Here is a 13,265-nt window from a genome sequence, read left to right as displayed (position 1 = left end):
GGAGTCTATGGCATTTCCCTGGTTTATAGCATTAGTTCGTTCTATTCTGTTTCCGTCTTAGTATTAATATGCTGTAATTTCCAAGTGAATAAAAGTGATCAATGTCTTAGTTTGTTTTCTTTCTGTTTTCAAGCTTTACATTTTACACATATACACATAGTAAACCAGCTAGTTTCACAGGTTTAGTTATCACTCCTATTTCATTCCTATTTTGCAAGCCATGACGTGTTTGTGGAATTATGGCTCTTAGAACTTCTCCCAGTCTCGGCCTCTCAGGTATTCACTGGTTTAAAACCAGTGCATCAAGAGTATATAGAAATAGATTTAAAAAAATATTTTCAAGATTTCTTGGCTTGAATATACCCTGATAATTAACGCGTCTTTACCAACCCCAGCGCCCCGTGTCAAAATATATTTTACAATTATATATATATTCTATTCGCATGCAATTGTTTAATAATTATCTTATGAAAAGTTTAAATATTCACGAGATACGGTAGATAAGTCGAAACTTGCATGCAGATCACGTTAACAAGTTAAATTAAAGATCCAGCAAAAAATATGTTATTTGCAATGGTTTAATATTTAAATACGAGAGTGGTCACTTGACTTTAAAAGTCATATATCAATTTTTCTATCTAACTTTAAGGGTATTATTGAAATTTTTAAAGTTAAAGTAAATATCAAAACGGTACCTGTAAATATCATGTGCTTAAGAAATAAAATTAATTTTTATGGAGTCATATACATATTTATTGGATGTTACTGTAATCAAAGGTAAAGTTATGAATTCTTGTATTTTAAATAATATAGTTAGATTTTTTAAATACTAATATACTAATTATAAATATTTTGGAGTTGTTTTTTTATTTAAATAAAAATAATTAGTATATAAATTTTATAAAATCTAGATATATTATCTTATAAATACTAGAATTCATAAGTTTACATTTGGTTAAAGTAGCATTTAAGAATTTTGTATATAACTTAATAAATATAATTTTTAGTTTTTAAGCAGATATTTAGTGGTTTCAATTTGATATTTAGTTTGATTTTAGTAATTCAAATAATATGAGTTAAGTTGAATGACAAAAAATAATATATGATATTGACCACTTTAATATTTACCCCTATTTACAAATATATATATATATATATATATATATATATATATATATATATATGAAACAACTTTCTTCTTAGAATTAATTTGTACTTTGAGAAAAGTGGTTTGAGAAAAAACTTAAAATATTCGAGTACTTTCTCGAAGTTTGAATACTTGTTTTTAACATCCAAATATTAGTCTAATTAAGTGCTTGTTAAATCTTAATTAGTCAAAGTAAACCAAAGTAAACCCTGATGAACACAGATATCTCACACAAGAGATTAGATAAAATACATGCAAGTGTAGTGGGAATATTAACTTTATAGTCTATAAACAAGAGAAGAAAAAAAAATACATATATTCACCGACTCAAAAAGTCAAATTGATACATGAAAATACGACTATTCATTCTACATTTTGAATGCATAAATTGGATTACTGGATAATGTATAATCTAATACAGATTTAGCGGTAGTTGTTGGCTGGCTTCGTTTAATCTTTATTATTAAAAAAAGTCGATTATACTAACATTAATGTACTAACTTATCAAAGATGCATGTGAAGATGATTAAGCCTATAAATAGAGGGCCTTTAGTTGGTTTAATATGCATAACCCACAGTTTACCACAGTTTACTGATACAAAAGATGGGAAGAATGGGAAAAGGGTCAAAAATGGGCTCGCTCATGTTATCTATACTTGTAGTAGTAGTGTGTGTGAATTTGCCATCACAGACTGAAGCTAAGAAAAAGTCCTCTCCTCCACCACCAAAACAATCTCCAACTCTTTTCCACTCCCCTCCACCACCAAGAGCTGAGCTATCTCCTCCTCCTCCTCCACCTCCACCACCACCTCCTCCTAAGCACTCACTGCGACTACCATATCATCATTACTCACCGCGACGTCCAGTACATCACTACAAGTACAAGTCACCACCTCCACCCACACATTATCCAGCGCCAGTACATCACCACGAGTCCAAGTCCCCGCCAACACCAGTGCATTCCCCACCACCACCAGTTCACTCCCCGCCACCACCTGTGCATTCTCCACCACCACCTGTTTACTCTCCACCACCACCTGTTTACTCTCCACCACCACCTGTGCACTCTCCACCACCACCACCACCAGTTTACTCTCCACCACCACCTGTTTACTCTCCACCACCACCTGTGCACTCTCCACCACCACCACCACCAGTTTACCCTCCACCACCACCAGTGCATTCTCCACCACCACCCAAGCATCACTATTACTACAGCTCACCTCCTCCACCACCACCTCCTCCTCACCACTACTAAGAAACGGTGTCCTAGATCCATTGCAAAACAAGATGAATTATGCAATGCAATGGCTTGCAGAATGATTTTTCTGTGGCATCTTTTGTTCGGTTTTTGTATCAATAATAACATGTATTTGTTTTCAACAATCGATAAGGTTTTATGTTATATGATTTATTGTAATCCGCATTATACTACTACTAATTCATGTTCAACGTCACGCGGTACTGGAGTTTTATGAATACTAATGGCATCGTTTTAAAAAAATAAAAAAAAATGAGTACATAGTATTGACGTTAGAGCTGGTAATGTAGTTAATATGTAAAATTAAATTAACAGCAGCTGCCTGCCTTCCCGCCCACGAAAATTTGTTACATTTACTGTATTTTACGTGTTTGACAAGAGGACAACACAGTTTTTATACATTTCATTGACATCGCATCACAGGCGGCAGTAAAATATTTTTAATCCAGTTCACAGCTGTTCATCCAATGCTCAGAGCCACCTCAAGAGGCCAAGATTTTGCCCTGAATCTTAACAATTTGGGCCGAAATAATTTTCCATTTTAATAATTTGGTTTAAATTTTGGTCCATATTTATATATTAATATTATATTTTTTTAATTATTTATATATTTTATTTTAATATTTTTATACTAATTCGCATATCTATTAATTCTATTGTATCCAATAAGTAAAATATCATATTAATATAAAATTTAATAAATTTCTTAAATTAGAAAAACATTACATTTAAATAAAAAAAATTAAAAAATTTAATATTACATTTAATTAACTAAAAAAAGTAACAAATATTAAACATTATTATAAAACTACTCGATAAATATACAAAAGCACCAAATCAACAAACTACTCCCTCTTATGTGCCATTATACCTTTCCTATTTTAACTTCTGATACTATTCGATTGACTATTAATTTACGTCTTAAAGATTAAATATAGTCATGAGTGATCTTGTTAAATTCGTATTTATGAGTATTTTAATACAATAAAATTTTTATATTTAATCCTAATACGAAATTAAAGATATTAATAATAAAAAGTGTGCATTGACAACGTGTACAAAACAACACAAATAGAAAACGTTTTTAGACACTGAGGGAATAACAAATATATAAAACATAAAAAATTAATATTTTTTTATTAAAAAATTTAGGCCTGTAAATATACACTATTTACTACCCTAAATTAAGATCTAATAACATGTTACTGCTGCTTAAATTTGGACTAATCTAAATTTAGGCTAATAAGTCTCTCTTGCAGATGCCATACGTTAAGGAAGAAAATTCGTATAATTGAATTTGTCGGGCCTAGGTGCTAGGTTGAATTAGAGTTATTTTTGTTATGTACTTCACTTGTCAACTATGTTCTGCTTCTGCATTTTCAGAGTATGTGACTTTGATCTCAGTAGTCAGTACATGCAACGGGGTTTATTTGACTTAGTCGTTTTTCCCATTATTTTACACGAAACTTAAGGTAAGTGAATAAATAAATTTAGAAAAATAACATTAAGACGACGAACAGTCAAATATTTAAATAGTTTCCAACTTCGATGCAGAGCAAAACCTGCAAAAGGACAAACACATACTATGAAACTACAATCCTGTCTCGTCGGCTCCACGTACTAGAGCATTTTAATGAGGATGTTAAAAATAATGACAAAATGCAATGAAATATAATCTATCTATTAATGTAATAAAGAGCGATACTTAAGTTTCAAACAGCTAACATACACCCGAGGGATCAATAAGTCAAACTGATCGATACAAACGCTTGAAATTTTTAACGTAAAACGTGTGTATGTATCATGTACAATTTTATTATTATTTCTCATATGTTATGAAGATAGTTGTTGGCTTCATAGTTCATTAAAAAAATAAATACATACATAACCTTAATTAATTAGTTGAAACCATAACTTATTATCCAGAATGAACCCTCTCATTATATCTCTAGTACTTGTACGGTTTGGTGTGTACTCCCTCTGTCCCAGCCATTTGTATACAAATGGTTTGGATACGGAGGACAAGAAATATAATAAAATAATATTAATTTTGTTAAGATAATGGGATGAAAAAAAAAAAAAGTATAAAATTGGTTAAAGTGATGAGACCATTCAATATTTAATGAATAAAGTGAGTATAGTGGAAGAAAGTAATGGGTGAAGTTAAATTTTATATTATAAAATTTTTATTATTTTGGTAAGTTTGAAATGTATAGAATTGAATGGTACATCCAAAAAAGGAAAGTATATAGAAATGAATGTGACAGAGGGAATATTAATTTGGCATCACAAACCGCAGCAAAGTCTCGCTCCTCTCCTCCACCACCTAAACAATCTTCTACTATGTATCAGCACACTCCTCATCCTTACCATTACACATCTCCGCCACCGCCTTCTCCTCTGGTACATTCACCACCACCATTTCATCGCGACTCGTTGTCAGTTAAGGCGAATTCACCTCCTCCGCCTTACATTTACTAATCTCCATCACCACCACCACCAGTTTACAAGCACAAATCTCCACCTTCGCCTAAGCATTTCCCAGCACCATTACGTCATTAACTAATTAAGTACCACCACTCCAATTTTATAAGTATTGTTGACCCTACTTCTAAGTCCCTACTCTTATTAGCTGTAATAACCCCCAAAATTTTCAACTTTTTGTAACCCCTGTGAATAGTGTTTTTGCTGAATGAGAAAACTTTTCATGCCACACTATGTAGGGGTTCTCTTATTGATCTTCTGGGATATTATTAGTACTCTATGTTGTATATAAGTGTATGTAAAGATCGTCAGAATCCAATTTCCGAATACTTGGATTTTTCCCGGAAATCCACTAGATACGGAAAGGATTGAGTATAAGGTAACATGATAAAAAGGATTTAAATTAAAGGATTATAATAGAGGATCATAAAAAGGAATATAATGTATTGAGAAAGGTTAAGGGAACCTAAGTAATAAGATCCCGGGTATGATCCTTCAAACGATAAACGAGAACGAAAGTTAAGCGAACCGTATAACAGATCAGCGGTCATTAGGCAAACGATTAGGAAGTTAAGCAAAGGGATTAGAGGGAGTGATGTCACCCAACCAATGAGAGGAGGACAAGGAGGGAAAGATGACATCACAACATGACATAGGCATGACATGGGAAGGAAGGAGGTGTGGTTGAATGAGAACCATACAAATTCAAGGGCAACAAGGTAATTAACTAAATCAAACACAAAAACAAGTCAACCAAGCCAAGCAAAATCATTTTTCATCAAAATCAAAAAGAACCAAGGCTTTGTTCTTGAGAGCTCTCGGCTTTTTACTATTCAAAAGGCAAGGAAATTCAAAAATCAAAGATCCAAGCTTCCTAAATTGGTGAGTTAATTCCCTAATCATCTTCATTCTTAGTTAGGGCTATATCATGAGTTTAAGCCATCAATTCCTTCTCCATCTTCTTCATTTAATCAAAGAAGAAGACTATGAATAGTGTTTTCAAGTTTTTAACTTGAAATTTTTCTTGTTTTCCTTGAAGATCCAAGCATTCCTAAGACTTCTCAAAGCTTCTTAAGGCTTCCTATCTCCTCCCACCACTTCAAGGAAGGTATATCATCTCCAAACCCTAGATTCCTATGTATTATAAGATGATTTTGATTAGTAGGGTGATATTGTAGCTTGATGTTGTGATTTAGAGTTTGGGATTTGAAATGGTATTGAATTGGAATGGTAAATGTTGTTGTTTTGATTAAAAGAACTTAAGAATGGTTAAAGTTAAGCTTAGGCATAAGTATGAATGTTAAAATTGAATTGGTTGGGGTTGTTATGATGTGATAAGGATGGATGTTGGTTGTATGTTGGATTTGAGGTTGAATTGGGTTGGTTTTGAATGGTTTAAAATTGGGAAATCGCGTAAACATAGCCGTCGTAACGTCCGATTTTCTTTAGACTGTTTTTGTGCATAACATTAGGACCCGAGAACCCCCTGCTAGATTATGACCATTGCCATGTTTAGATAGCTCATGTTACGAGCTTCGTTTTGATATGTAGTTCGTTCGATTCCGATACACGGTTTAGGAGAAACGACCGTTTCAAGTAACGGCGTTTCGCGAACGAAACTTTTCCCCTCGCCTTACTTTGAAACATAGGTTAAAGACCAAAAAGGGTTAATTAATGTATGAAACATTTATGGTAAGTGTGTTAGGCAGTTGGTAAGACACTCACGAAGGAATCGTCTTAAAACTCGTAAAGGTTAAATTATTAAAAATGATGGAGCCGAGGGTACTCGAGTGACTTAAGCGAATCAGTAAGCGCAAAATAAGCGTTAGAGTCTAAGTTAGTTAAAGTATAGATTTACAAGTGACTTTGGTTTAATTCCAACTTGCTTGTTGTTTATAGGTTACCAGACTCTTCCCGAGCCTTTTATCACCCCAAGTCGCTCAGGCAAGTTTTCTACCCGTTATAATTGTTGTGGTGATGAGTATATGTATTTGCATTATCTTGCGATAGATGCATGTTGGTTAATTAGGAAATGTTGTTATATATTGAAGCATGCTGCTATGGTATATATATATATGCATGCATGTTTCGTATTCTTTCCATATATAATTGTTGATAATACATATGATAGAGGATAGCGGTAATTTGCATATACCCTTAGTATAGGGACCCAAAAGGTGGAAATATTTTCTAAACCGGGAGTCGAGGATCCCGAGTAGATTTTGTATATATGTATATATATATATACATATATATTTATATATATATATATGGTTATAGTTTTCAAAACTATTAATCGAATAAGGTTTATTCGATAACTTTATTTTATTTAATGAATATTATTATGAATATTCATTTGAGGGTTTATGACTTCTTTATTTTATTAAATGAATATTATTCAAATATTCATCCGAGGACTTATGACTCCTTTATTTTATTATTGAATATTATTTCAAATATTCATCCGAGGACTTATGACTCCTTTATTTTATTATTGAATATTATTTGAATATTCATTTGAGGATATATGACTCCTTTATTTTATTTAATGAATATTATTTATAATATTCATTCGAGGTATTATGACTCCGCTTATTACTGAAATATATTCTTTATTTTATTAAAGAATAAGGTGTCGATAATCAAACTTATTTTTGATTATTAAAATAAAGATATTACTTTCGTATAAGTATATCTTTGATTATTTGCTATTCATTTCGAGTATAAGTTTTCCAACTTCTACCTCCATTATTCTTTATGGGAATATTATTTAAATAATAATATTCAGATATTTCTTTCATAATTGGGACTGATTTATTTCATAAATCAGCATTACTCCAAACATTCTTAAAAATGTTTTCGAGTCTTCAAAATGAATTTAAAAGGGGTAGAGCGGATCCCAAAACTTGTTTTCAAATTCAAGATCTTCCATTTTAAGGGGACTTGAATACTCGCTCAAAACTCTAAGGGATCCGGCTCTGTGGTGTATTTTATATTCGCAACAAGGTTGCAGTTTTGGTAAATAAATTGATTACTTACCCAACGTTCGGGAAGTAAGTCCATCTATTGAGTCGGCATAAGCAACATGGGCTCAGTGGGCGTCCATGATAGTGTAAGTGGCTCAGTGGGAGTCCATCAAATGCATAAGTGGCTGAGTGGCAGTCCAGCATAAGGTCCTATTACGACCAGGGTGATGACCAGTGGAGAATTCGTCCATCTACTAGTAGAAAAGGTTACTTATGGGTATCTTTGCCTGATCAGCAAGATATCTGGTTTATGCCAAATTCTTTTCCTTTCCAAATTTATTGGATATTGCAATTCTGTTCATACTTTACATGACAGAGGTTTTCAGGAAATTGTATAAAGAAGATGTATATGTGGATATATATATATATATCAGAACTTAATGAAGTATATCATGACTTCATTTCCTTTAATAAAATTTCAAAGATTTAATCTATTCAAATCTTGTCTTGTAGTCTCATCTATCTGATGAACTGTTGAAAGCTCATTATACTTTGAACAGTGGTAGTTCAAGCAGCTTTTTATTAAATGATATAAGTATAGTGAAGTATTTGGTAACTTCATCCCTTGTTTTTACTTATATCTAGTAAGTAATTATCTTACGCATGATAAAAGATTCTAGTAAGTATCCATTTAGATACTTATATTATTGTTATCACTATATATTATCTTGCGAGCTGTAAGGCTCACTCTTGCTTTATTTCTTCATCACACAACAACAGTTAGGAAAGATGGCCAGACTCCAGCAGACCCAGCGCAAGCGCGTGGGAAGCGTCCCGCGTCTTCCCGATGATGTTGTAGCTGCTATAGCTGCAGAGGTAGATCTATTGGTAGATCAGGCATTCTATTTTGAGAATCAAATTATGTATAATTATAACTTGTGGCAGATAATGGCAATTAACTGTAAATTTATCAAGTAATCATTTTGGGTTGTAATAACTTTTAAATTGTGGATTCAAAGACTTGTACTTATTTCTATTTCATCTCTGAGACTATAACGGGTTGTGGTGTGTGTTAGTGTGGGGTCACAGCATAAGGTTATTATTATTAATTAAGTGAAGTGATATTGTGGAAAGAAAGACCGTGACGACCCGGATCCCCGACCCCGGATCTGGGGGTGTTACAGAAATGGTATCAGAGCTAAGCGTTATAAACCTCAGAGATGATGTGTCGATATAATAACAAACTCACAAAGATAATAAGAACTCTTGCCAAGTTCATGGTCGGACTACTTAAAGTAGTGCTGACAGTTAAAACCCTTACGGGAACCCTTATAAGTATCATGATAGTAACTTAGCTCGTTTAATGTGTAGGCGCCTGAGATAGAGGACCCTGAGATGTTCGAGCGTGAGCATGATGAGGCAGTGCTAGATGTTAAGGATCAGGAGGAGCCTGAGATGGAGGAGGATGAGGAGGACCCCTCAGAGGAGTCAGAGACGGAGGTCATTGCTATTTCAGATGAGGAGGACCCGAATGAGGTCCCAGTAGCTGAGGAGCGTGTTGGACCTATGGTAGTGTATGCTGGTACCCCATTACCCACACTTCCGGTGGTCAGAGCCCCTACCCCTCCACCACTATCTTGGATTCCCGATGATGACAGCCCAGAGACCCATACTTCCGAGCCTAGGCAGACCGAGGAGGCACCCTCAGCGGCTCCGGATTCACCACCTCTTGACCCTGCCCACAGGCAGTCTTCGTTAGCTCATGGATATGTTCAGGATGTTCTGAGGACCCGAGTGGTTGTTGCCGAGGGCCGACTGGATGAGGCCAGGAGGGAGTTGGATGCAGAGAGGGCGGGTAGGCGTACCCGAGCTTATGAGACTAGGGCTTCTATACCCCGATCCTTGAGGAGGGAGCTTACGGGGATAGAGCTCACATCCCGAGCGAGGCTCAGATCGCTCCAGGGGGACAGGCATGGTAGGATCTCCAGGCGGCAGGCCGACTATATCTTCTGTCGTGCGATGGAAAGGGTATGGAAGCTGACCCGCTCCGGTGTGTGATTCTGGATTGATGATGGAATAGTCTAGTTGTCTAGTTAGCCGAGGCCTTAGTAAGAGCCAATTTTCCGGGATAGTTGACTTGTATATAGCATCCCTTTTTCTGACTAGACAGATAGACTCTTGTGTATCACTTTTGAGACAGATGACTGTAGCACTGTTGTACTTTTGACCAGATCAAACTATGTATTTCTCGCATTATGTATATATTTGTTTCCTTTGGTTCAGTTCATTAGTGACGGGATCACTGTTTTTATCATTATTATTACTGCACTTCGTATTAGAACTTTCTTAAAATAATAGAATTGTGATATACGTTCTCCCCATTATAAGAGCTGTGCAAGGCACAATGTTGTATATGATTGTGACCTAACGTTGAATTTTCCCAATAATTTTTTTTTATTATTATCAGAATCATGCCGCCAAGAAAGATTGGAACTAGGGCGAACCCTGGATCTGAGGACCAGGGAAGCCATAACCAGGATGATAGGAACCAGGAACACAGTGAAGAGGAAGATGAGGATTATGTGGAACAGGATGACTCCCTGTATGAAGAGGAAGAGGAAACCTTTGATGTTGAGGGATTTGAGATAGAGGCTGAAGAAGGAGAAACTGAGGTTGAGCAACCAATACCAAACCCAGGCATGGATCCCATGGGCCAGTTCATGCAACTTCTAAGGCAGAATTTGGAACGTCAACCCAACCCACCCCCTCAAGGAAATAACAATGCTGTGGCAAACTCTTTCAGGGCTTTTAAGTCCCTTAAGCCCCCTGAGTTCCACGGATCAGCCGACCCAGTTGAGGCAAGGGCATGGTTAAAGGAAATGGAGAAATCTTTTGAGATTTTGAGTACCGATGAGGCACAGAAGACTGTATTTGCTACCTACCTTCTGAAAGGAGAAGCTAACTACTGGTGGGAGGCCAAGAAAAATATGGAGACAGATGCTATTATAACCTGGGAGAGATTTAGTCAGCTATTTCTGGGAAAGTATTTCCCGAGGTTTATGGAAAACCAGATGGAGCTCAAGTTCTTGGAGCTAAAGCAGAATAACTTGTCTGTAGCAGAGTACGAAGTGAAATTTACTGAGTTATCAAGGTTTGTGCCGGAGTTTGTGAGCACCGAGGAAAATAAAGCTAGGAGATTTCAGCAGGGACTGAAACCGTGGATTCAGAATAGGGTGGCAATCCTTGAGCTTACGGACTATGCCACTCTGGTGCAAAAGGCAACGATTGTAGAAGTCGGAAGTGAACAGATACAGAAGGAAAGAGAGAAGAAAGGAATAAAGAGGAAAAGTATGAGCATGGGTGGAGGTTCCGCAGGAAGAAGCTTCCCAACTAGATTTAATCGAGGAGCAGTGTCCCTACCAGGAAGGAACACTGGGTTTAAGCGGCCAATGAGTGTGAGCGTGAGCCAGGGCGGCCAGAAGTCAAGAATGTCCTATTCCAACCAGTCTCGACCCCCATTGCCAGCCTGTAACATATGTGGAAGGAATCACACTGGGGAGTGTAAAGGAAAGCCAGTAACCTGTTTTAAGTGCGGTCGGGAAGGCCACTATTCAACTAAGTGCCCATCATCAACCCCTGCCGTCATTCCAACCACCACTTGTCATCAGTGTGGATGCCAGGGTCATTGGAAGAGGGAATGCCCAATGAACAAACCAGCAGCTTCGGGAGCAAGCAGGGCTGCTTCTAATAAGCCACCTACTGCAAGGACTTTCAACATGACAGTCCAGGATGCTATGAAAGATTCAGATGTGATAGCAGGTACCCTTTCTCTAAATTCAGTCAGTGCAAACGTTTTATTTGATTCGGGAGCAACTAAATCTTTTATATTAAAGGACCTTGCGCGTAAGTTAAGACTTAAGGCTGAACCCTTAATAGAACCCTTACAAGTAGAAATAGCCAATCATGAAATTATTCCTGTTAACCAGATTCACCCCGCCTGTGAGATAGGCATAGGGGAGCAATCTTTTAGTGTTGATCTGATTCCTTTTAAATTAGGGGAGTTTGATGTAATTTTGGGAATGGACTGGCTATCTAGCAATGATGCTCAGATAGACTGTAAAGGGAAGAAAGTTAAGCTAAATGTCCCAGGGAAGAAAGAAGTTATATTTAGAGGAAAGAGGCAGACGCATAAATTTTTGACCATGACCCAGGCTAAAAGGATGCTGTTTATTTTTCCAAGATCGACCTAAGAACTGGATATCACCAACTAAAGATTAAACCCGAAGATATTTCCAAGACAGCGTTTCGTACTAGGTATGGGCATTATGAGTTCTTGGTAATGTCCTTTGGATTAACCAACGCCCCAGCGGCTTTCATGGATTTAATGAATAGAGTATTTAAGAAGTACTTGGACAAATGTGTGATAGTTTTTATCGATGATATTTTGATCTACTCAAGGACTGAGACAGAACATGCAGAGCATTTGAGGATAGCTCTAGGAATACTCAGAGAGGAACAGTTATATGCCAAATTCTCGAAGTGTGAATTCTGGCGGAATGAAGTACAGTTTTTAGGACATGTGATCAATAAAGAAGGAGTATTGGTCGACCCCTCCAAGATAGAGGCGGTCTCAAATTGGGAAAGGCCAACCACACCCACAGAGGTAAGGAGTTTCATAGGATTGGTCGGCTACTATCGTAGATTTGTACAGGACTTTGCGAAGATCGCAGCCCCTTTGACACGACTTACTCGTAAGACAGAGAAGTTTGAATGGACGGAGAAATGCGAGAACAGTTTTCAGGAATTAAAGAAAAGGTTGATAATGGCTCCGGTATTGGCATTGTCGGATGGAAAAGGAGATTTTGTGATATATAGTGACGCGTCGCACAAAGGACTAGGGTGTGTGCTTATGCAGCACGGTAAAGTGATTGCGTATGCGTCGAGGCAACTGAAGGAATACGAGGTTAGATATCCTACTCATGACCTTGAGCTCGCGGAAATAGTATTTGCCTTAAAAATTTGGAGGCACTACTTGTATGGAGAGAAGTGCGAGATTTTCACAGACCATAAGAGCCTCAAGTACATATTTACGCAGAAAGAGCTCAACATGCGCCAGAGGAGATGGTTAGAACTAATCAAGGACTATGATTGTGAGATTCTCTATCATCCAGGGAAAGCTAATGTGGTGGCTGATGCCCTTAGTAGAAAGGAAAGACTCAGAATGATAACGACTTCGGAAGAATTGATAAGGGATTTTGAGAAAATGAAAATAGAAGTAAAGGTAACCGGAACCGGAACTGAAAAGATTTTTGAGATCTCAATGCAGCCAGAGTTATTGGAAAAGATCAGATTGTGCCAGGAGAAAATAATGAATGAAGGCAGAGAGTCAATGACTGGAGAGGAGATC

General features: G+C 36.6%; 1 protein-coding gene across 1 annotated transcript; it reads left to right on the top strand.

The window, feature by feature from the left end:
- The first annotated feature begins 1,725 nt into the window (after positions 1-1,725).
- Positions 1,726-2,552, top strand: LOC141710719 (uncharacterized). Its single transcript, XM_074513256.1, has one exon. It carries the CDS (start codon positions 1,752-1,754, stop codon positions 2,403-2,405), a length of 654 nt encoding a protein of 217 aa, XP_074369357.1. The 5' UTR covers positions 1,726-1,751; the 3' UTR covers positions 2,406-2,552.
- The last annotated feature ends 10,713 nt before the right edge of the window (positions 2,553-13,265 follow it).

The sequence above is a fragment of the Apium graveolens genome, chromosome 3 (genome assembly GCF_009905375.1).
Source record: "Apium graveolens cultivar Ventura chromosome 3, ASM990537v1, whole genome shotgun sequence".
In the NCBI taxonomy this organism is placed as follows: domain Eukaryota; kingdom Viridiplantae; phylum Streptophyta; class Magnoliopsida; order Apiales; family Apiaceae; genus Apium; species Apium graveolens.
This window is presented reverse-complemented; position numbering and strand designations above follow the sequence as displayed.